Raw genomic sequence first — 24,306 nt, forward strand, 5'->3', positions numbered from 1 at the left:
GCCAGTGATGTGGACATTAGTGTGAGTCTTTCGTATATAAATTTGGTAATGGGGGGAAATGTAACACTGAATTAACATGCATGACAACAATGGTGGAGATGAGTCAGATCACATTGGTGTGTCTGCTGTCAGTGATGCTGCGATGTTTTGAGGTGCATTTAATTCTAATATACAGGTGGAGTGTTGTAGAATGATAAAGCACAGTAGTCAGTGCGGCTAAACAAAACAGATTTTGAGACTATAGGTATTCTATGAAGTAAGTTTGATATGAGTACACGCCAACATGTAAAATACACCCCTTTGTTTCTGTCACCGGCAGCCGTTTTTCTGCAAACGGTCTGTCGAGTAATAAATGTTTCATTTAGCACCACATCAGCCTGTGGTTTGCTTTGTGCAACAGCCCAGATTCCAGCTGCTTGAGAATATTGCCATGCTAATAATTCTTGCAGTGGCTGCATTTGCAGCCTCTCATTGGCCAGCAATGGAAGACAAGAAGCCATTGCCCAAAATGTTTTTTAAAAAAATTACTGTCAACGACTGTGACACCTGGTAAAGAGCCTTAGATTGATCGATTTGAGAGATGAACCCAAGAGATATTGTATTTGTTGTGTTTGTAACTGAGATTTATTGACCGTGATTGAATACCCTAATTTGTATAACAACGCCTTGAGTATAATTTATATTCTTACATTGTGTTTCCACTTATCAGCTAGCCCTCTAAGCGAGGATTAACATTTAAGCTTTGACAATAATGATCATCTTCCACTGCTAGACTTTTTCTGGACACCCAGCATCAGCATAAAAAAGTCTCCATCTTTCGAAACCCCTTTTGTAACTGTGCCCACTTCTCTTGCTGAAGAGAAGTCAGCTTAAAATATGTAATTTTTACTTGTCAGTTCAATAGCCATAAATCCAAAATGGGTCTCAGTGACCTGTCCCTTTCTTTGGAATTAAGTTTACAGAATACTCTCATTACTCATGTTTCAGGTCCTCGTAGGCTCCTTAATTCTGTATGCTGTAAAAGCTGTCCACCCTCCAGCAAGACGGACACTGCTTGCTTTCAAAGACAGACAAATGGGGGTAAAGTGAACATCCAGGAAGGGACCTATAATGACAATGAAGGATCCAGGTTTCCTAAGTCACTTTTGGCATCTCAAAAGAACTGAACTTCTCTACCAAGCATTCACTTGTTCAGTCTTTAGTACATAACTTATGTTGAACACAGAGGTCATTTCTACATTTGGAAGCAGTCTGCCTTCTGGAGGGTAAATTAAGGAAGCACATCAAGTGACCTTAGTAATGCATATGTACTGCAGTGCTTGACTGTCATAAATACTAAAGATACTCATTTTAGTTTGACCTTTTTGGTAAACCAACTTGTTCAGTAACATGAAACCAAAAGAGAATTGAAATCCTGGTTATGACCTTTTAACTTCTGTGATCATTTAGTTGTGATAGTCTCAGAAACACAAGTTTCATTTGGTAACCCAACGGTATTGCGCACGGAGTCTTAATCAAGATTATGTGTAAGAAACCTCCAATTGTTCAGGGTTACAGGCACACTGCATTATTTGTTGACTTTCATAGCATTAATAGGCCTGATAATTGTCTTTCCTTAAAGAATGATACACAAAGCTTTCAAGAGTTTTATCCAACTACAACTTTCATCAACTTTCATCAAATACAAATGCGTCCAAGACACTCCTACCCCTAGTCAGGGATAGTCTCTCTAGATCTGCATAAGTCCTGACTCACATTGATGGTCACTCGAACAAACTGCAGCGCAGCACACCAACACCACAAAGGAAAGCCGTTCTCCTGTGCACTCTCACTGATGCCTCAAAGTGTCTGATGAGGGACGTGTTCCCCTGTAATAGCACAAGCTGATCCAAGATGGTCACTACACTTAGCATTTTGGGGAATGTAGTCCTGCTTCTTCCCTTATTTGTCTTTCCACGCTGTCTGCACTGTTTGTGTTTTGCCCGTGAGGAGAATTTTTTTATCCATGCCATGCTGGCCTGCTGCACACCCACAGTTTTTGCACTGTTTCCTCATAAATGTCAATGGATGGGGCGTGGTCTGGCCACGCATGGAAATGGTGGGCTCTAGACGGGGTGGAGGAGCCCAGGGTGCAACACGGCCCTCCATCGTCGCTCTGGAGGACACTCGGAGTACCTGGGGGCTTGAACGGCTTCACTCCCTGCTCCATGTGAGGATCTCTGCCGAGCGGGGTAGGCGGGTCCTAGTTAGAGGCCTGCAGCAGCGGCCTGGAGTACGCAGCCTGCGGAACCCCTGCGACGTCTGCGGCATGCTGCGGTGATAGAGTTATGCCACCGTCACTGCCAGCGAAATCGGAGAGGGATGGAGCCCGTTGGTGGAAGTTTTCTGTGCCGCTGGAGTTAATCACACCCCACGATATTGACTTCACTTTTGCCCACCCACACTTCATTTCCTCCCCCACCGCCATGGTGATGGCAGTTACACTGTGACTAGCGGGGCCTCTGCACCCACTCCTCCTCGTGGCCGCTCTCCTCTGGATGCTGGGCTAACTACGAAAACCTGTGTGGGTGCATCTCGAGGTCCGGATCCCGCAGTGCCAACATGGAGAAATTGTCAAAGAGATGCCCAGCGGCAAAGTGATGGGGAAATCCTCTGGTAAACCAGGGAGACAACTTCTTTCTCAGTACCCGACCCGTGCCCTCTGCAAAAAGTCCATAGCCAACGGATTTACTGCACGCCACTGCCCCACAGGAGATAACAATGGATTGCATACTTCAAGAAATTACGCCTGTGGGACATAGACTCGAGGGCATGGACCCTACTATATCCTCACTGGCCACAGAGACGAGATCCATACATTCAGACATCGCAGGCTTCCAGACTAAAGTATCAGGGATAAATGTCAGTGGATGCACAAGGTGTGAGTGCATCTCTGCCACTCCAAACTACTGGCACTCAAATACCCTTTAGGCCTTGATCTTCGTGCTGGGGATCTGGCACCCTTACCTGCCTTAGGCATGTCTTCTACTTCACCCTTGAATAATAATGATATCTCCTTCAACAATAGTGGTATTATAATTGTATAATTTGCAATTGTTCCGTGATTTCTTTGACAAGTGCTTGGTGGCAAAATATCAAATTTTGTGCATTATTCTTGTTGTATTATTGAAAACACCAGTTTGTTAGTTAGCATTTTCCTCTGCTTCGGTATTAAACGTTTCAGTTTCCCCAACCCATTTTTCAGGTTTTTAAAGTTTAGGCTAATGTGGCACATACACTAGGTAAATACTTTGAAGCTGAGGAACCTCTCCTTTGAGGTCCCCTGGACCTTATTCTTTATTGTTCTGTAAATGTTGATTCAATTCTGTTGGGTTTGCAGAAATAGTTGCTGTTGTGTTTTTAGTTCAAACAGATGTTAGAAGTCAAATGGCATATTAAGTAGATATTGAATATTGCTATGACCCCGACATTCACAATCAAACATGCCTTCTATGTAAAATGTTTGTGTCCATGTGTCGTCTTGTGGTGTCAGCCGCATTTAAAGTACACTGAATGTCTTCATTAGAAATAGTCTCTCAGCGATGGTTTAAGCTGTCTTTCTTTGGGTTTCTGCACAGTGCTGCAACAGCACCTCCATTTCACTTCACTGGAAACTGTCATAACTACTCAAGACTCGACTATATTCCAGTTCATGGTAGCTCCCACTGTCGCTCTTTGGCTTGCTGTATCAAATTGTTTGCTGTCCTTATCAGGTAGCTGTCAACTTCTGTAATTTCTGTACCTGCCCGTTTCCTTGCCATGCGCATGAACTATTGAATCAGCAAGCATATATCCTATGGAGCTGCCTTAACTTTTTACTCTACAAAGAGCATAATGGCTTTAGTCTAAACTGGACTCGTCGTCTGTTGATTTTAGGACAATTTTAAGAAACTGATATATTTTTCTTCTTTTTTTCCCTGGACCAGGGCAGTGTTATGATTAATAAATCTTCCTCTTCATCAGTTTTCATAGTGATATTCAGAAGTTTCAGGCTAAGAGGATACTTTAGCTGGCTTAGGGTCTACTTCTTCACCATTATTAGAATACATAATAGGTGTTCTATGCACCACTCCCACTCCTGATTGTAAGGAAATGTCACTTTTTGCATGGTCACCCCCAAAGGTTTGGCCTAATGCTGCTGGTGTCTCAACTGTGAGTGAATTGAGGCCTGCTAATCAGACCTCCATGCCAGTGCCCTGACCCTTAAACATGTATGTTTGATTGGGCTATGCCCAACTGGCATAAGCTAACTTGTGTCTAAGCCCCTAGTATATGGTACCAGGGGTACCCAGGGCCTATAGGTTATAGTGTCTCCTCTGGGTCTGCATCACTTATTTTGCCACCCTCATTGGGACAAGATGAATCGTGTCTCCCAGCCTGCCACTGCAGACTGGTGGAGCAGTTTAAAAACTGCTAACTCAACGTTGTCATTACAAACAATGGCAAAGCCCAAACCTCCCTTTTAAATGTGTACAAGCCACCCCTAAAAGCAGGCCTGTTGAGTTCTAAGGCAGGGTGCTGCATGTTAAAAAGTAGAACACGTAATTTGCATGTTATGACCGTAAAAACACGCAATTGTTTTTACTGTGAGAGAGGCTAGTAGCCCCATTGACAAGTACAGGGTTACATTCTGACAACTCAGCTGGGCAAAGTTCTGAATGGGGCTATCAAAGATGGTACTTGAAGGTATCAAACAACTCGTTACAATAAGTTCGACTTGATGCCCGTACAAAATTTATTGTAATTATTTAATTAATTATTTTAATTGTAATTTGTTGCTACATGCAGCCTTTAGAAAGTTGCCACTTTGTTGCCTAAGTTTCCAGTGCCCATGTGCAGATGTTGCCCACAAGACTTCTGCCTGCCAGGGAAGATGTTTAAATGTCTCCTAGGACAGGTAGAGACCTGGCTCTGAAGGAAGTGTTATGTCCTCCTGGAAGGAGGCTACAAGGGATGTTAGCCCAAAAGACAGGTTTCAAAGTAGAACCCGTATTTGAAGGTAAAACAGTGAACACACTCAAGATGGTTGCTCTTTAGTCTGTGTAGACAGGTTGGCGTCTGTGACAGAGATGGGGAAACACTGGCCAAACCATTGTTTCCATGGGTGTGTAGTCCTCAGGTAGCCACACCTCTTGTGTGGGCCACTGACTTCCACACACCAAGAAAAGGGTTCAGCCTTCTTGGGAGTGGGCAGAGTAGATCACTCTGGGATAGCTAGATGCCACACTTTACAGGAAGTTTTCATCAGGCAGAAGAGACGAAAGTAGCCCATTGGCTATTGACCATGGCATCCCTTAAGGACATTTGCTGGGCTTAAAAGAGGCACCTAGAACCTATATGTTGTGTGTAGTGGAGAAGAGGACGAAGAAGGACTGCCCTGCTGACTGTGGACCTGTCAAAAAAATGAGGCTGTACCGGAGTTTGACTGCACCTGCTGCTCCTTGGGCTAGCGAAGATGGGACTGGGCCTGTGGTATCCTTCTTGTGAAGAAGTTTTCCCTTGAGCCCAGCCAAAAGCAGAGACTTCAAGAGTAAATTGGCTGACTTCCTGTTCTTAGCACAGGGCCACAAAAACTGCTGCAGCCTGAGAGAGAGAGAGATCTGATGCCCAAAAGTTGGACCCGAGTCTGCTGGAACTGGAAGTGTTGTCAGAGTGCAGTTTGGTTGCCTAGAAGGAAAGTTACTGCCAAAAGAAGGGAACCACTGGTTTTTTTGTGCTCGGGGGCTAGCAGTCCAGTGCCAACTGGGCTTGTGCTGGACCAAGGAGGACTTCGAAGAACATTGACCCCTGTGGCCATTGTAGCCCCCACCTGGACCGTGGACTGATGAGTAGTCCCAGGAAGGTCCCCACCCGACTGCACATCATCTTCACCATCCCAGAGCAATTTCAACATCCTGTATCCCTTCAATCATGGCCACTCTATAGAAGTCAATGGCAAGTGACCATTAATGCTGTAACTGGAGTGGAGACTGCTTTTCTGGTGAAGGTAACTGTTTCTTCAGACATTTTTGGTCCCCTTGCCTGGTTCCTCGCCGGAGTTGGTCTTCCAAAGAACATCTAAGTAACAGCATTCTTCCTTGATGTGACTTTTTGTTGAAAAAAATCCCAAGTGTCAAATTCTTTGAATTTACCTATGCTTGTTCCCGGTTGAATGAAAAACTTTGATTTATTGATTCTTTAAAAAGCAACATCTCCGGAATGCTCCAGTGTATCTTTTTTGTTTTGGTGTTGATAAAATCATAAAAATATATCCTAGTTCTGTAGCTTGGTGTCCGATTACTTGAGAGTCCTGTTTCTTTCTTTGTTCAATTTTTTAGGTGCTGTTTAAATGATTTACACTTGTTCCTTTTTTGAAGCCTGGCTGCTCAAAGCCTTAACTACCCAGGTTTGAGCTAAGGTTTGACAAACTAAACCTAATGGGTGCTAAAAGGGTTGGTAGTGTATTACATGGTGAGGTCTCACAACCACACTATATAATACACCCCATTTCCTCACACTGATGCTGTTCTTAGTCCCTTTCAATATCTTAATCTGAATATGTTTGAAATTTTTCTGATGGTGACGGAGGTATAGACTAAGACAAATTGGGGAGCATCTTGTGTCTTGGCCCGTGATATTCTAGGAATCTGGTATGCTTTGATTTGACGTTTTCTTCTGAGGTTAATCAGGAGTTGTAGTTACATCCAGAGGTGCATCTAGAGGCATATGAGCAAGTAGGTGTAACATGGTATGTATCTGCATCAATTTCAGTAGTTTTTTACCACTGTCCACCACAACTGGTGTATTAGCAAGAGGTGAAGAAGGCTGCACTTTCCTCTGACTCTGAGCACCTAATTGCTTGAAGGCTCTTTGTAGGAAACTGGGTTGAAGTTGCAGAAGTCTCCCCCCCCACCACCCCCACACTTTTTTGCCTGGTATTTGGTGCATTAATAATTAATGTATTAATAAACCCTCACTGATTCCAGTGATGGATTTATTAATACATGTACCAAGAGAGCACCTTAGAGGTGCCCCCTGAAAACCTATCAACTGCTGGTGTGCTGACTGACTGTCTTCTACCAGTCTGCCACCAACAGATGAGTTTCTGACCCACCCAAGGGTCTCTGGCTGTCAGGAACACAGCCTGCTCTGGCAGGGGTTTACATACCCCTCCCAACAGGAGGACCTGAAAATCTACATTCCAAGGCAGGGGGCTTCAAAGAGCCCACTGCCTTTGGTATGCTGATCTGGCTTCCCTCAGAGGTGCAGAGATGCTGACAAACCCCATCCCTCACAGCCTGGGCCCATTTGGCACCTTGACAGGTGGGAAAGTTAGCTATGCAGGAGGTGCGATGCGCTGCCAGGCTCTGGACACACTTCTAGGGTTACCAGCCTGAAGTAAACACACAATGAGAAGTTCCACCATCTTGTGAGTGGTGGTATTAGGAATTATGGGACAGGGTAATGCCCACTTCCCATAGTATTTGGTCATCTAGGGGGCGTAATGACCCCAGGAGTAAGTACCTCTTTGGTTACTAACCCTTATTCACTTAAATTACTCAGCATTGCGTAATTTCAAGTAGAATTTCTTTATACGAAATGTAAATTCTGGTAATTTTTGAACGGGAAATTACAAATTTTAATATGAACGACAGTGTTTTAAATGCTAGTGGCCGTTCCTTTAATGTGGGTGGTCAACAAGCATTTCAGGTAGCACACCACTCAAGTAATTTTTAAACCTAAAACTGCAAATCTGAACAAAAGCTGCAGTGTTTTGAACAAGAACAATCAGAAATCAACTCCAAATGACACTTTCGAGTTGAATTTCTATCCAAACTGCCCGTTGGGGTATTTTTGTAAGTGTAAGATGCAGTTCGCATAGTTATGTACAATTTTGAGTAGTTTTTTGGCAATTTCATAGAATAACGCTACCCAAAATTCCAAGAGTTAAGGCAAACCCTAGTTTTTGGACGGGCTGTGATTTTGAGCCATGCATGCTCAAAACAGAATCAAAGACTTAAAAGAAAAACAAGTTAAATGGTTCGGTACCCAAGGCTTAAGTGGACTGGGTCCCTCCTGCTCCCAGTCCTGGTAGTATATAAAAGCTAACAGAGAAACAGGTCCTTACCAGGCTCTTTACTGATGTACTTAACTTTACAGACAAAAGCGCTGATCGATTTCTGAACAATGAAAATAAAACACATTAAAGTGCGACAAGTGAGAGACTTAATTTTTGTTTATATTTCACATGTTTTACCTAAGCCCATAGGTGCGGGTCACGACCAGTGGCCGATGCTGGGAGGGGTTTTGCACCGGAGTATTTTTTTATACTTTAAAACCCCCTAATGAGACACGGAAGAGCTCAGTTTCTCCCCCTGCCTCCCCACCCACCCCTCTGTGACATCAGCACGCCGGTAAGGCTGCTTTCTGCTCCGGTCGGGAAAACGGGCCCAAAAGGGCCTCCCCACCATTCAGGAAGGCCTCGTTTGAAAGGTGAGGCCAGGCAACCTCTCTAGACACCAGGGGTTACACTTGGGGGAGAGGGTTGGCCCCAACTGAAAATGCCCCCCGGGGGCATGCATATATATATATATATATATATAATATATATATATAGGCGATACCTATTTTTCACGCTTTATATTTTACCAAATGAATTGCTGTATACCCGGTTTACAATGAAAGCCCATTGCAAGGTGCAGCTCATTTATTGGCTCTGGGTACCTAGGATTCTTGATAAACTTACAAGCCCTATATATCCCGCAACCAGAAGTGTCCAGCAGACGTAACGGTATATTGCTTTAAAAATCTGCCATAGCTGGAAAAAGTTACAGAAGAAAACATGGACAGAAATAGCTGTTTTTTTCAATTCAATTTCAATATTCTTTTTATTTCAGCTGTTATTTTCTGTTGGACTACCTTAAGGGACACAAATGACCCCTTGCTGAATTCAGAATTTCGTCTACTGTTTAAAAATGTTTAGCTGTCTGGGATCCAGCATTGGTTTCACACCCATTTCTGTCACTAACTGGAAGGAGGCTGAAAGCACAAAATATAGTAAAAATGGGGTATGTCCCAGTAAAATGCCAAAACTGTGCTGAAAAAATTGTTTTTCTGATTTGAGTCTGCCTGTTCCTGAAAGCTGGGAAGATGGTGATTTTAGCGCTGCAAACCCATTTGCAGGTAAAAAAACAGATGCTTTCTTCTGCAGCACTTTTTTCCCATTTTTTTTTTTTTTTTAACTGCACATTTTAGCTGTACTGTGGCTAATTTCTCGGTCTCCACCAGGGGAAGCCACACACTCTAGGTACCTTTACAATCCCAAGAATGATGGGGAAAATGATGGGGGAAAAAAGAACGCAAATTTGGCATGGATAGCTTATGTGCACAAAAGTTATGGGGGCCTAAATTCGAACTAGCCCAAATAACCAAAAAAGGACTCAGCCCTGGGGGGTGTGCGGGGGAGGGGTGTTAAAAAAGGGTATCTGGGTTAAAAAGTGATTCTTTGCAAATGTGTGTGGAGGAGATAAACATGGCCAAAATATTGACAAAGTGTAAATTAAAGAAAATGTAGTGCATAGGTAAGTGGGCGTGTTGAGAGTTTGGGGGTAGTGAAGTGAAAGAGATACAAAGAAGTACACACACAGGAGAGTGAAAAGACTTTGCTGAGGGGGAAAGAGGTGAGATATGCAGATTGAGGATTTCAGAAAGATGTGCAAAAACAGCTGTGGAGTATTGAACAAAGACTTCAGAGGAATGTGGTGTGAAGGGAAGAACAAGAATGATTGAGACACCCTAAAGACCACTGCCTCTTCTACGATCCTCAGTAGTGTTTAATTCACAGTCTTATGATTTCAAAATTAAAACATTTTCCAATATTATTCACAACATCATTTTTGTTCATTTGTCTTATACCGCTAGCAGCTACTGACAAAGCTAGTAGTCCTGGCTTGTTTTAGTTGTATGTCAGTTGTTGTGTTGTATATCTGGATGCAATAACAGAAAGCACAGAAAAACAGCAAAATACCATTTGGGTGGCACACTATGGGAAGCACACATTTTTTGTTAACATGTTTAAGTCACGCCCTTAATTACATAGGCCATGCCCTTTTTAGAGCCCCCAAGTTTTTTTCATCCCCTTGTCTGTACCAAACACTGGAAGGCAAAGTACACAGCATGTGACAACAACACTACGAGCTTCAAATAGATATGTGAAGTTTTCTGTGCAGCAGGCTTGATGTGAAGGATATTATTTGTTTTTCTTAATACTACTCTTAATGTACAGTGTTTCTATTAGGTTTATAAATAACAGTTTTTCAATTCTGCTCTATTGTCTTCTGCAACAGTATTTATATCATAAGAATTGGCGGTCTTTGCGAAATTGAGTATTTATTGTATGTTTAACTGAGTAACATGTTTCTAAAAGTTTGAGAAGTTGCAGCAGAGGCGGGAAACAAAAAGATATCTCAATGTTTAAAAAAAAAAAACTTAAAAAAAACTGTCTGACTGTAAATGCCAATGAAAGAGCATACTGGGTTGTCTATCAGGTACGTAATTTTCTGTATATCTAATAAATGATGCACAGTGGCTTAAAAACAATAGCCCAGTATAAAATTGAATGTTCAAAGCCTCATTGCAAAAGGAATATATCAAGACATTTTATAGTTGCATGGTCTGTGTGCCTGTCCACCCATGCTTTGTAACCATGAATCAAAGAGACTGCTTACTGCAGATGCCATTTCATTTTGTATCGCCTGGTAGTCTTGGAGATTCCTGGCATAAAGAGCTGTTCACCCCCTCCTTTTTATCTCTGCCCGGCTATGAGAATGGTTAATGTGTTCGCTATGTCGGTTTTTTGTTTCTCCTGGCATGGTATTTAGGAACTGGTCCAGGAGCAGTACATGGATATAGTACGGCTTGCATGACAGATTGCTCTGTGGTTCAAGTGCTTGCTGTTGCCATACAGTATGATCTGCAGGCCATAATTTGGAATCTCGGGCAGTGGCTGTCATCTGTTTACTTGACCAAATTCACTCAGTGGGAGAGAAGCAAGGAACATAAAGGCAAGAAGGCATAACACAGTTGACTCCCTATTTGACAGACCTAGCATAAGGTTTGAAAAAAGGTTAATTACATGAGGAGAGTAAAGATTAAGTCCAGGAAAGTGAAATGCTTTTGGTTATCCAGCCCAGTGTGGAGCATCCTTTCTGTACTCATTCCGGTGCAGAACACTGCCTGGTTCAGATTAAGGGAATTTTCTAGAAGCGATTTACCATGTATAGTAGCAAGGTCAAATGTATGTCATCTTATGTGTTGAAGATGTGTTGAAGTTCACATTTGTTTAGACTGGTTTTCATCTGGTTCATCTTGGGTGCACCTAATTGTGCAGCCGCAGAGCACCTGCCTTGGACCAGACAACAGAATGTGGGAAAGCTGCATGGTCCAGTCAAAGGAAGTGTTGAAATGAAAAACAGTGAACAGAAATAATTAAAATAATTTTACTAAAAATAACCAGGTTTTAGACCGGACAGCCTTAGGCTGGTCATCCCCCAACTTTTTGCCTGCCTCCCTCCAGTTTTATGACTCTGTTTTTCCTGGTCTTAGGACTCTGCGCACTTTACCACTGCTGACCAGTGCGAAAGTGCATATGCGCTCTCCCCTAAACATGGTAGCATTGGTTTTTACCCTATTGGCATATTTTATTTACCTGTAAGTCCCTAGTAAAGTGCACTACATGTGCCCAGGGCCTGTAAATTAAATGCTACTAGTGGGCCTGCAGCACTGATTGTGCCACCCACATAAGTAGCCCCTTAGCCATGTCTCAGGCCTGCCATTGTAGGGCCTGTGTGTGTAATTACACTGCCATTTCGACTTGGCATTTAAAACTACTTTGCCAAGTATTAAAAACTCCTTTTTTCTTCATACCAGTCACTCCTAAGGTAGGCCCTAGGCAACCCATAGGGCAGGGTGCTATGGAGGTAAAAGACAGGACGTGTACTTATGTGTTTTACATGTCCTGGTAGTGAAAAACTCACAAATTCGTTTTCCACTACTGTGAGGCCTGCTTCTCTCAGAGACCAGCATTAGAACTGCCCTCATATACTTTTAAGTGGCAGATTCTGATCTGGAAGGAGTAGCCTGTCAAGTTTACTATTGCCAGAACGGTAATAGACAGTCCTGCTTACTGGTGAAGTTGGGTTTAGTATTACTATTTTAGAAATGCCACTTTTAGAAAGTGGGCTTTTCTCTGCACTTACTGCAGTCTGTGCATTACAGCCCTGTCTCCAGTCCTTATCTGGTCTGTGCTGGTTGACAGCTCACTTTGTGCATTCCACTCAGACAAACATAAGCACAGGACACTCTGTCATATCTGCATTTATCTGTGTACTGAATGGGTCTCTCAGGGCAGGAAGGGTGGAAGGGCTCTCTCTTAGACTTCAAAGGCCAGTGGCATGCCCTCACACAAAGGTGCTCTCCAAAGGCTTAGATTGAGCTTGCCTCCTGTTTCTGAAGTCCAAGGGCCAACAAAAACTTCACCCCTTAAGGAAATCCTCCTGAGTCAGAAAATCAACCCAACACCTGCAGAAATTGATGCAATGCCTTCCTTGAGGCTGGAAAATTGACTCATCGACAACCGTAACAATGCAGTGTCGGAGCCACAACCAGAAATCGACTCCTATCAGATCAGCTCATCACCTGCTCCTTTTACCAGCGTGTCAAGAATTTTTAGCGCATCGTACCTGGGCGTCAAAATATCACCACATCACAGTAAGGAACCAAGGCTGTGCTCCTGAAATTCAACGCATCACCTTGCAGCGTGGAAAGAAACCACGCATCTCTGCCGTGCCAGCAAATGTCACGCAACACCTTCTTTTTCCACGCATCTCCTCTGCTGCTCCTGTACGTTATTATTTTTGATGCATCCCAGTTACTGTGTGATACAAAGATACAACCATTGATTCCTAAGGATTGAAACTCTTTTAAACCTTTTCACTGGTGCTAATTGGATTGTTGTGACCTTATTTTATTCAGATAAATATTATCTATTTTTCTTAACCTGTGTGGTGTAATTTTGTGGTGTTTTCACTGATACTGTGTTAGTTATTGCACAAATACTTTACACATTGCCTTCTACGTTAAGCCTGCCTGCTCTGTGCCAAGCCACCAGAGGGGTGAGCACAGGATAATTTGGGTTGTGTTGTAATTTATCCTGAATAGGATTGTGGTCCCTACTTGGGCAAGGGTGTATACCTCTGCCAACTAGAGACCCAATTTCTAACACCACAGGATTGGGAAACCGGGAAACCGGATAGTTATGTATAAGTAACCATGGTGTATTTGTTATAACAAAAACTTGAATTTATAGGAGAAACAGGAGGGAAGTGAAAGGGTAAACAAAACTCATACATTTGTAAAAGCAATGGAATCAACTGTAAACCTATTCACAGGTTATCAGCGGGCAGTGCAGCTCCAAACCTCTCATTTTCCTGTGCATGTTTGCATAACAGCTTACAAATGGTGCTGCATATATTGAGGTACCCACTCCCTTGGAGGCACTGCATTCTTTTAGTAATTGCCACTACCACTATGTACTGTTAGGGTCCGTAACTCCCAACTGTATGAGCGTGTGCTATGCCAAACCAAACAAACTCTTTAGAAGCGACACCTCCTGCTCCCGTTCCCCGCAGCCTTGCCCAGTCAATAAGTATCCTCAGACCTGCAATAGGTCTTGGCTATGTGGAGGACAAAAAAATCATCCTTGTAATCTTAACAGCTGAGCTTAGCAATGTTTTCTTTTAAAACCTTTTAATTGTGATTCCTAAATATTATTGAATGCAGACATTGTATGTTTATGCATGCAAGAACAAAAGATGTGGGAGCCAAGAGAGGACATACAGAGAAATGCTTTAAAATAACACTTTTTTGGTATTCACCCAGGTGGCCTGCAAACTAGATGTTTAAACAGTGTCTATGTGCCAAATGAAGACTCATTTTTAAAGCAGATGTCAAACATGTATTATCAAAAAATGAATGATTAAATTCATTCATTCCCTGCAGCCGTTGTGTAAAAATTGATTTGAATTCCAACAGCATGTTGACCAGGGGCTCCTCACTTTTATTCAGTCATTAAGGAATGTTTTCACTTCAGTTCTGTGATATCTGACCTTACAATTAGTCATTTCCAAATATTTGGTTAATAACTTGCATAAACAGCCCAATCAAAATGGGATGAGTAGCCTGTAGCATGCAGATGAGGGCTGTGACGAGGAATGAATGAGGATCAATTGAACATTACACCTGTAATATGAGAATGAGTTAGAATTTACTGAAGGATCTGAAGCTGTGGGTATGGACATGAGTGAAATGCCTCGAAGAGTATGTAGGATGTGAACAAGACTCTAATGAAGTGTCTGGGGTCAATGGCATATTTTTCTAATGTCAGTATTTTGTTTTTTCAGACTGGGGAAGGGGTGAAAGATGCCCGGAAAGGAATCTGTGCCAATCATGTCAGCACTATTGCAACCTTCTTGAAGGTAAGGCATGTTTTTCCTTTTCTACTTTGAACCCTAAAAAGTAGGCATTGCTATGGCTCTGATTTGGATTTTGCTATACATCTTAGCCATTGTGCGGGGCTGGCGGTATGCATGAATAAATGGAGGAAATATTTATGTACTCTTATTTATCATTTGCGTAATGTCTGGATTGTGGTGCTATGAGTGTTCGACTATCCCACTGTAGCCCATGGGCGGATGTTTGTGTAAAGTTATATGACATAAAGCACCCATCACCAAGTGTTCCATTTCTTCCTAATATTCCATTTTGTATCATGCAAACTACAAGGATTTGGGTGTACTATATGATATGGCTGTGGGGCCTTATCGTGCAGTACACTCTCAAATACCATCTTGTGCCCAGTCAGGTAGTTTACTTAACCTTAAGCTCAGCCCTGGGTAGCTGTGGCTGTGAGCAGTAATGCTTAGCAAAGGAACAATGTGTAAAGCATTTAACAGCAACAAACAATAAAATAAGAAAACAACAGTACACGAAAGAAAGAAGACACTGATTCACAAACAAATAGATAATATTTTTATGAACTTTTAGAGACTTTGACAAACAAAATCCACCAAAGAGTTCCGGAAATATGAATTTTTAAAGCATTGAATAACTTATGTCAACCACAAACCAACATTGGTCAATAAAAGTTTGTAAACTTTTGAAAAGCTTGAAAGAGTTAGTCTGGCAACTCTGACCCAAGTTGGGTGACCAGTTCTGGAAGGACAGAGGTCTAGGAGGTGAGGAAGGATACTTTGTACAGTTACCTGCCCACCAGAGTGTCTCGGAGGCAAAATCCAAAGTTTACAGGACAGCTGCCATATACAGTAATTGAGTGGTCCTGATGTTGAGGGATGCAGGCAAAGGATGCTCCTGATGCTGTGCCATTGACGGGGTGAGTCCACAGGTAAGTCCACAGGTAAGGTTGAACGACTTTGGCGATGGGCCCTGGGGTCGCACAAATTCCTCTTTGTACTGGTAGAAGGGCGTCTGTGGCAGGCCTTCGGTTCTTGCAATACAGCGGTTAGGCTGCAAACCTTTTGAAGGGGCAAGTGTCCCCATTGCGCAGCACATCCAAGAACATACCACAGCCACGGGTTCAGCAGACACAGATGCAACTTTTGTTTATCTCTGATAAGTCTCTTGAAGTGCCCAGGGTCTTGGTGCTGGGAGTGAATGTTTGCAGTGCTCAGCATTCAGTCCATCATCTGTTCTTTTCGCTTCTGTCGCCCTAAGCGGGAAGGGTATGCGCAGGCGTGGTCCTGTGCTCATTGCAACACTGAATTCAAGCTAGCCTGACTGATGAGGGGTGACCCCCAGAAAACGATCCCAGGATGCTTGTTTCGAGTTCAGGGAGAACCTTGCCTGGCAGTTAGGGCTGGACTGTCACCATGAGGAACAAAGTCAAGAATGATTTGCATATGGCCAGGTCCAAACTGGGTTGGCGTGGTGGGCAAAAAAATGCTGGATTAAACCCAGATCTTTGTGATTGGGGTTATTGTTTGCATTGTTCAGCATTCAGTCCATCATATGTCCTTTTGCCAGCGTCAGGTAGCTGCAAACAGTCTGCGGTTGCTACCGACTTGGGGTTTTCGGCTCTTCCAGCTCTAATGTAACTGGTGCTGTCCCAGGGGGCCAACTGACTGACCCTGGGAGTCACTTCTTCGATCTGGGGCTGGAACTCAACTTTTCCCAGAGCCAGGAGCCACAAACACGTTCCAAACTTTACCAGCCCAAAGTGCAGCAGGTCATTCCTTCTGACGATGGAGCTTCTCTTTTAAGCTCTTTCAGTGCTAACAGGGTGGTTCTCCTTTGGTCCTTTTGCCAAATCCATAGTGTACTGAAACTAGGGTGCCATATTTGTCCCAGGGAAGTGCCCTGAGGGGACAATGTGATCACTAGCCAATGGACTAGTGGGTCACCTCCTCTTGGGTGACAAAGTTCCTGTCTACTGTGGCACCTGGCTATCCCAGAGGGTAAATTTCCTGCCCCTTCCAAGATGGCATGACCCTTCCTTGGTGGTCAGGAGCATGGTAGCTCACCCCAGATGTATGGGTACCTAAGGGATACACACCCACGCGAAAACCAGTTTTGACACTGGATTTCTCCCTCTGTCCCAGTCTCCAACCTGTCTACAGAAAAAATTGCAGCCGATCGGGAGTGTTATCACCATTTTCCCTTCAAAGGTAGCTTCACCTTTGAAGCTCACCTTTTGGTCTAACTGACTGAGTGGCCATCTTGGGGGGGAGGTCACACTTCATTCTGCGGCAGTTGCCTTTGTTCCTGAGCCTGAGAGTTGTCCACACGTCTCCCCAGATGGTCACAAAGCAGTCTGTGTGCCAGCATCTTTGTGAGCCCACTGCACTATCTGATGCACAGAGCGACTACTTTCTAAAAGTTGCTTACCTTTTTATAGTGTTATTAAATTCGACCTGGGCATCAGGTCAGGTTTAATGTCACGATTAATTTGATACCTTACATGACCCAGTTTGTTAGTCCCATTCAGGAGTTAGCCGGTTGAGATGCCAACCAGTTTCCCTATGTTAGTCACTGGGGCTACTAACTTTATCCTTAGCAAAACGACAATTTGGAAGTGTTGCTGTTAAGGCATATCAGCCTTCCCTGGGGAAGACATTACATTAAGTGTTAAGATATAGGGTGGCTTTACCATTGGAGTGAATTTTGTACTCTGTCACACACAGGGTAGCAGAAATAGTGCTGCAGCCCTGAGTGGATGCTCTGCCTTAAGTGCCCTGGGTACCATATACTAGGGACTTGAGTAAGTCAGTCCTTGCCAATTGGGTATATCCAGTTTGACATGCAATTTATATGGGGTCTGAGCACTGGCACTTAGGTCTGGCTGACAGGCCTGCGTGCGCTTTTGGAGTCGAAAAACCAGCAGCGTCAGTCCCACAATATGGTGATGAACATGCAAAAAGAGGCATTTCCTTACACAAACTATCTCTGGACAGTTAAAATAATCTTTGTAATCACAAGAGTTGTTTGAACACGGGCACCTGAAATCATCCACACGAATCCCAGCATTTCATTTTGCCTGCTCCTTCCACTGACACTAATTTCTCTCTTTGCCCACTGGTGCCTGTTCCTCACTGGTGTCCTCGGATTACTAGAACCAGTTTTTTGCACTGCTCCCTGGGTCAGTTTTCTGGAGTTGGAGGATCGTGAGGGGAAGACTGCGGGACAGGGTGGAAGTGAGTAGTGGGGGCTCATACATCACTCCTCTTCAGTTTTTGTTGTCCTTGCTAACACGGCCATAAAGTGGCATACCGTTTATGGTGGTGGTGGTGAGATGAATTTTCCCAATCATTTTCCCAATCACATTGGGTAAACCACTGTCCTGGGGTCGTTGTTATTTGATGAAGGTCACACACAGTCAGTGGCAGACATGGCCTGTACTTACACATAGCTTTTCTATATTTTACCTCAATGCATGCACCTTTGTTGTACTGCAGCTAGGCTGTCACCCCCAGGTTCCTGATTCTTTCCCCCTTTTACCCCAACACAGGGGGCGCATGTGACCATCAATGCTAGGGCAGATGAGGATGTCGAACCCGAAACCATCATGGACAAGGTCGGCAAAGCATCTGGTGCCAACTACAACTTTCACAAGGAGTCCAACAAATTCAGTGATGCAGGTCCCCAAGGGCCAGTGGTAAGTACTCAAGCACAAGGTCCCAAATCTGGGTCAGGGTTGAATACAGCTTTTCTCTGAGAGAGATAATTATAAGAGGTTTTTTTCATGAGTGTCCTTGGTGATCATTTAGAAGCTAGCTATACAATAACATCTCAGTTACTGCTGCCAACATGTCTTCATTAAAATTTGATATTTCATATGGGATTGAAAAATTGGTATGATGATCTGTGAATGTGTGAGATTCCATGTAATAAAATATTTGCCTGTGGGCTTTAGTGCAAAGAAATAATAATTTATGCTTAAATGTCTATTGACTTTAACATATGCTTTTCACAATACATACATAAGGCCTACACCTTTTTCATAAGATTTCATAATAAACAGATCATGTCTATAGCCATATTTGGCTTGCCACCATAATCAGCTCATTCCTGCTGTATTGATTCTTAGCTTTGCCACAAGCCAAAAGTGCAACACAAGCATTCTTTTTAGTGGAAGCACACAACTTCAGCGCTATCAAATCCTCTATTTGGTTAAGCCAATATGTGTGTGGAGCCTAAATCCCTCTCTCAGTAGTACTCTGAAAGCCCTTTTTTTGATGATCGGATAAGGTCCTGGACAAGCTGTGCTGTCGAGGGGGACCTGAAAATGCTTGTGGGTTACTGTAGCCCTTGGGCATTCGATACTGATCTCCAGCACACAAATGCACTCTAAAATCCAGCTAATTATGGAAACCAAAGGGTATATCAAATCAAATCATTAACATTTATAAAGCGCGCTACTCACCCGTGCGGGTCTCAAGGCGCTAGGGGGGAAAGGGGGGGTTATCGCTGCTCGAACAGCCAAGTCTTTAGGAGTCTCCGGAAAGCGGAGTGGTCCTGGGTGGTCCTGAGGCTGGTGGGGAGGGAGTTCCAGGTCTTGGCCGCCAGGAAGGAGAAGGATCTCCCACCCGCCGTGGAGCGGCGGGTGCGAGGGACGGCAGCAAGTGCGAGGCCAGCGGAGCGGAGGGGGCGGGTGGGGACGTAGAAGCTGAGGCGTCTGTTGAGGTATTCCGGTCCCTTGTTGTGGAGGGCTTTGTGTGCGTGGGTGAGTATATATAGTGCTACTAGACTAAAATAAACGCCATAAGTTTTATACTTAAGGCACTTTATCTGTTCCTTGTGCTTGCTCCTGAAAGGACAAGTTCCTTCCCACTGTAAGCTTGATAATTTGTGTGTTTGTGAGCTTTCTTTAAGCAGCCATACTGCTGTTGGCACATACATCTAGATAAACCATGTAATCGCAGCTTGGTGGAGAGGAAGCACTTTTGTGTTCAAGCACAGAATTTCTGCTGAAACAAAATGTAATCCTGTCCACGGACATGTGGGCGGAGCTAAAGTCCCTCAGCAGTGAGCTTTTTTTCCGTTCATTACATAACATTTGTTGAGACCTACGCCGTCAAGTCAGATCTAAAAATGGGCTCTTCTGAAAAATATGAACACAAAATGAAAGGGAAACCTGTGAGGTATAAGACAGTGCACAAATTAGAAGAAATATATCAGTACATGTGGATCATAAAGTGGTTTCATATATCTAAGCGGTAATAGGGATTGTGTCACTGTGCATGGAGACATTTTGGAAAATCTGGCTGTGGAGGGGGCAAGACTGTAATGGTGTGGGGGATATGCTTTGTCTGCCTTCATCAAAATGCCCCTTCTCTGATGTCTTAGAACTGTGTTGACTTCACACGAATGCTTTATCGCCCTTCTGCAGGGGTCTGTGTACCAGAAGACCAATGCCATGTCTGAAATTAAACAGGTCGGCAAGGATGGCTTTTGGGCCAAAGCTCAGGTAAAAGGACTTTTTCAGTGAGAACAATTCTACGTGCTTCTTCAATAGATATGTACCCTAACACTTCTCACATACATTGCCACCACAGTAGACTCTCGTGGCCATTCAGACATAGGTGTACGATTCTGTGTCACTCTTCCAAACGCAAAACCATGAGGTAAGATTCCTTGTCCCCATGCCAAACACGTGAGATTGTGAGGTCAACATGCTTTGTGTCTGATCCAATCTCTCCAGTCATCCATTATAAAGGGTGGTAGCCTGTGTATTCTTGTACCACCTGCAGAGCCTAATGCAATCCTAAAGGTGCTCCCGGCCAGTACCCAGGACCATCGGGTGATAGAACGGAAGGACCCTATATTCCTGTGTCAGATCCATGAATGATCAAAATCTAGTGGTAGCAGGCCCCATTTCCTTTTTATTAATCTCCAGGGGGAAAACATTTCATGGTATGCCATTCAGATTGGTATCATGTGCCACTCTTGCTTGCCTATCCAGTTGTAAATGGGACAGTATCTGGGTCAGAGTTCTCCAACCTATCTATAATAAGAACTATTTAAGTTTATTGAAAACCATATCAACCCAGTCCACTAATTGAGGTTGCAATAGTGACCACATCAGCTAGAATTACATTAGTGGTTACCCTAGGCAAGATTACCAGCAGTGATCACCTCAGTTCACCAGGCTTTGTTACCAGCACTTATGTCAAATCTTTGTCCATGTGCTATTCCTCTATATAGTTAATGCATAACCGTCAAAGCTGTAGTGCCCCTGGCACCAAGGTAATGATATTAGTAATGCCACATGATTTTTCATTGCAATAGCTGCTTTGAATGTATTTTGGAAGTTCAAGGTTTTTTCTCCAAACAACAACCAGAGAGTTGTGAAAATGCGCATATTTTTAAATCAAATATACACCTTTCATTTTTGGTATACATACACTAATTCAACCAAGCAAAAGCTTCTAATTTAGTAGACCGATCTGCACACAGGCGAGCCACTTACTGGTAGCTGGCAAGCTGTCAGTGGATGTTGAGTCACTTGTTGGAGAAACCTGGTCTAGATCCTATTGCACTCCCTTAATCTACCAGGCCCAAGAAGTCACAAACTCTGTATCTCATGCCAATTTCTCGAGCACATCCAGAGCTAGATCTGCATGGCAGGCAGACCTTAGGGTTCTAGGCTTTTTAGCTCTGTGGTACTCTTGAAATTGAGGATTGATAGATGATCCCAACTATTTTTTGGCCAAGGCTCCAAGCACACCTCTACCCCTCTTGGTACTCCTTCTTCATTAGCACTCTTCCATCTTGTATATTGTATCTCCAATATTCCCATCATGGCACACTCCCCTTTTGTTTCGGTCTCACAGCACTTATCCTCCTCTTTCACTACTAGCCTAAGGATGCTCTCACTTCTTTGGTCTTAGCCCTAAAGCTATCTTCCTCTCATCATCTCTCACCTGTGCTGGTTTAAGCCTCTGAGAACTCAGCCAGCTGGTCTGGTACACTTGTTCCTCTGGTGATAATGTTTCCCCTGCAGTATTTGCTTTTCGTTAGTGTCTTTCCTCCATTCTTCTCACCCACTGCAGTATTAACCTTCTTCCAAGTCTTTCCCTCATGGTACTGCTGCCATCTCCCACCTCCTCTTTACTGCAGCCTCTTCTGCTGACTTTTCTCTCATTGTACTACCTATCCGTCCAGACTTTATTCTTTTCCCACTGTGTATCGTATCTGATAGACTTCTAGCTGCAGATTCCTTAACTTAGAATTATCCCCCGACATCAGACTGGATCTGGAAATTTTTACCGCGAGCAATACTTCTGCCCGCCAGTAGGTGGCATTGTTCGGTTCCCTGTGCCATCATCCGCACCAGAAGTGATGTGCGTGGTGCCTATATGGGCATCACCTTAGTGCACAAATGTTAGTTTTCTTTTGCACCAGTCAGCGTTGATTCAGAGAGAGCTAGACCCAGTCATTTTTTTCACTGACTTGTTTTCAACATTTTTGTCAATGTTTTTTTCAAGATCTTTTCTCCTGATGTGGCAGATATGTCAACTAAGAAAGCCTGCTTCAAGCCCTGCGGCGCCTGTAAACGAGAGAGATCGGTGACAGATCTGCTTCTTGTTTGCCTCTGGTGCCTCAAGTGCAACCACGACACGAAGACCTGCATCGACTACGGCTCCATGCTCCACAAGCCCTTGAGGGAGTGGTCCTTCAAACTCCTTGCCCCCTGGTGTGCAACGCTGCCACTGTCTCAATCCTGGTCAAGAGGAAGGTCCCAGGATCAGTAGCAAGCCCTAGATCCTTGTTGCGCTCAGTCATCTTCTGGTAAGCCCCACAAAAATAAGAGCAACAGGTTGAAGAGGGCTTCAACTTCACCCTGTCCGTCAAAGTCTTCCCACGAGACGAGGGAGCGTTGTCATTTACGGTCTGGCTCCATTGCAGAGCCTGTGCCTGAGTTTCCGGAAGCGACCCCCCACCGAACTTCGTGAAATTTATAAGGCCATGCATCTCTGGGTACCTTCGGGTCCTGCAGGTTCAGGAGGCCACCCCTCCTCTCGTTTCCCACCAGCTGGTTTTCCTCGGGCTCCAGTCGGGCACTTTGGATTCATGGGTGTATCCGAACCGGTGCCAGTCGTACCACCTCGACATTCTCGCCACAGTCCCATTGTGGCCACTCCTGGTGCTGCCGTCCCAATTTATCATCCCTGACTCCAATATGGAGCTGACGGGGTGTCATCCCGGCGTCGACTGAAGCCAAAGCCTGAGCCCTATTCATAATGGCTAGGGGACTTGGGGAAAGATTGGACTGGACCCTACGGAACGCCAGTCCCTGTACCCTAGCATGGGCTGGTGTGAGGATATAGCGGATGCCAGTGGACTGGACACTCCCCAGATACTGGCATGGTCTCTCCTCTTACCATGGCTACAGAGGAGAGATTGTCTTATGCTATGGAGTTGAGAAGTGGGGCTGAAGTTATGGACCTTAGCCTCCCCTCAGTGACAGTCAAGACTGTCTTGACAGAGGTGCTTTAGCTGTGAATGAGCCCCTCAGATTTGCTTCTCCCTTTTAATGAAGCCCTTACTGATGTCCTGCTTGGGACCTGGCCCATGCCCAGCATAGAGGCTCTTGTGAACAGGGCAATTTCCAACTATCACCCCACCTCAGGGGACCCCAGTTCCCTCATGCAACTCCCTTCCCTGGAGAGATTGGTAGTCCAAGCCTCCATGCCCGTTGTAAATGTTGGCACATTCCCTACCAGCCCACCGAATAGGGAATATGGATAAAGTATCTAAGAGGCTGGCCACCTTAGGCAAGAAAATGTTTTCTTCCACCAACCTGGCACTGGGGTCCATGAACATTGCATGCCTTTTGGGCTGTTACTCCTGATCAGATGTTGTCTGGACAAGATCGGTCTCTTTGCCAGGCAGAATGGTCTCTTTGCCGGTGGTCTCAGGGCACCATGGCAGGCTGAGAACAACTGGGGAAGTTCAAGCTTCACATATGGACATGCCCTTTGATGGCTCCCATCTCTTCAGAGACAAGGTGGAATCAGCGCTCGAGCACTTCAAGGATTGCAGAGGTGCAGCCAGGTCCTTAGACCATTCCATGGCCCCCTGCCAATCACAGTCCACCTTTGCTATATTTGTGGACCTGGAAGGGACTTCCAGCCACATCCTTACCCGGCCAAGCACCAGGGCCCTCAAGCCCCCCACACTCTGCATGGCTGAGGACGCAGAACCCCCAGACCATGTGGGTCAGGCAACCAAAGGTAGAGTCAGTTCACCCACCTTTCTAACCCCTGCAGCCTCCAAACCTCTTTAGTTTGCCCTCCAAGCATCATGGGCAACCAGGAAGAGTCAGGATTTGCCATCAGCTGCCCCATGAGAGGTTGATAACATCAGACTGCTGGGTTCTCCAGATTGTCCGGAAGGGCTACTCTCTCCCCTTGGTGACTACACCCCCCCCCCTCCACCCATGCCACCAACCTACGACAAGCTGATGGAGAACCATCTCTCCTTACTCTGCCAAGAAGTGACAGCTCTCTAGGCCAAGGGAGCCATAGAGCTAGTGCAGATGCCAGAAGTAGGTTGTGGTTGTTATTTCTTAAAAATGAGCAACAGCTTTAATCTATCCTAGACCTGCGCTCTCTTAATTTCTTCCTCAAGAAGGAGAATTCAAATGCTCACACTCCCTTAAGTCCGGTCTACCCTGGACCAGGGAGCCTGGATGGTAGCATTGGACTTGGAGGA

At 44.5% G+C, this 24,306-nt stretch overlaps 1 protein-coding gene across 4 annotated transcripts in view; it reads left to right on the forward strand.

The window, feature by feature from the left end:
- Positions 1-24,306, forward strand: part of DBNL (drebrin like) — a 137,507-nt gene that overhangs the window by 25,514 nt on the left and 87,687 nt on the right. For all 4 annotated transcript variants that reach the window (XM_069214242.1, XM_069214243.1, XM_069214244.1 and 1 more), the window contains exons 4-6: positions 14,478-14,552; positions 18,098-18,244; positions 19,979-20,056. In XM_069214242.1, coding sequence (XP_069070343.1) covers positions 14,478-14,552; positions 18,098-18,244; positions 19,979-20,056 — 300 coding nt within the window. The remainder of the gene's footprint in view (positions 1-14,477; positions 14,553-18,097; positions 18,245-19,978; positions 20,057-24,306) is intronic.

The sequence above is a fragment of the Pleurodeles waltl genome, chromosome 11 (assembly GCF_031143425.1).
Source record: "Pleurodeles waltl isolate 20211129_DDA chromosome 11, aPleWal1.hap1.20221129, whole genome shotgun sequence".
NCBI lineage: Eukaryota > Metazoa > Chordata > Amphibia > Caudata > Salamandridae > Pleurodeles > Pleurodeles waltl.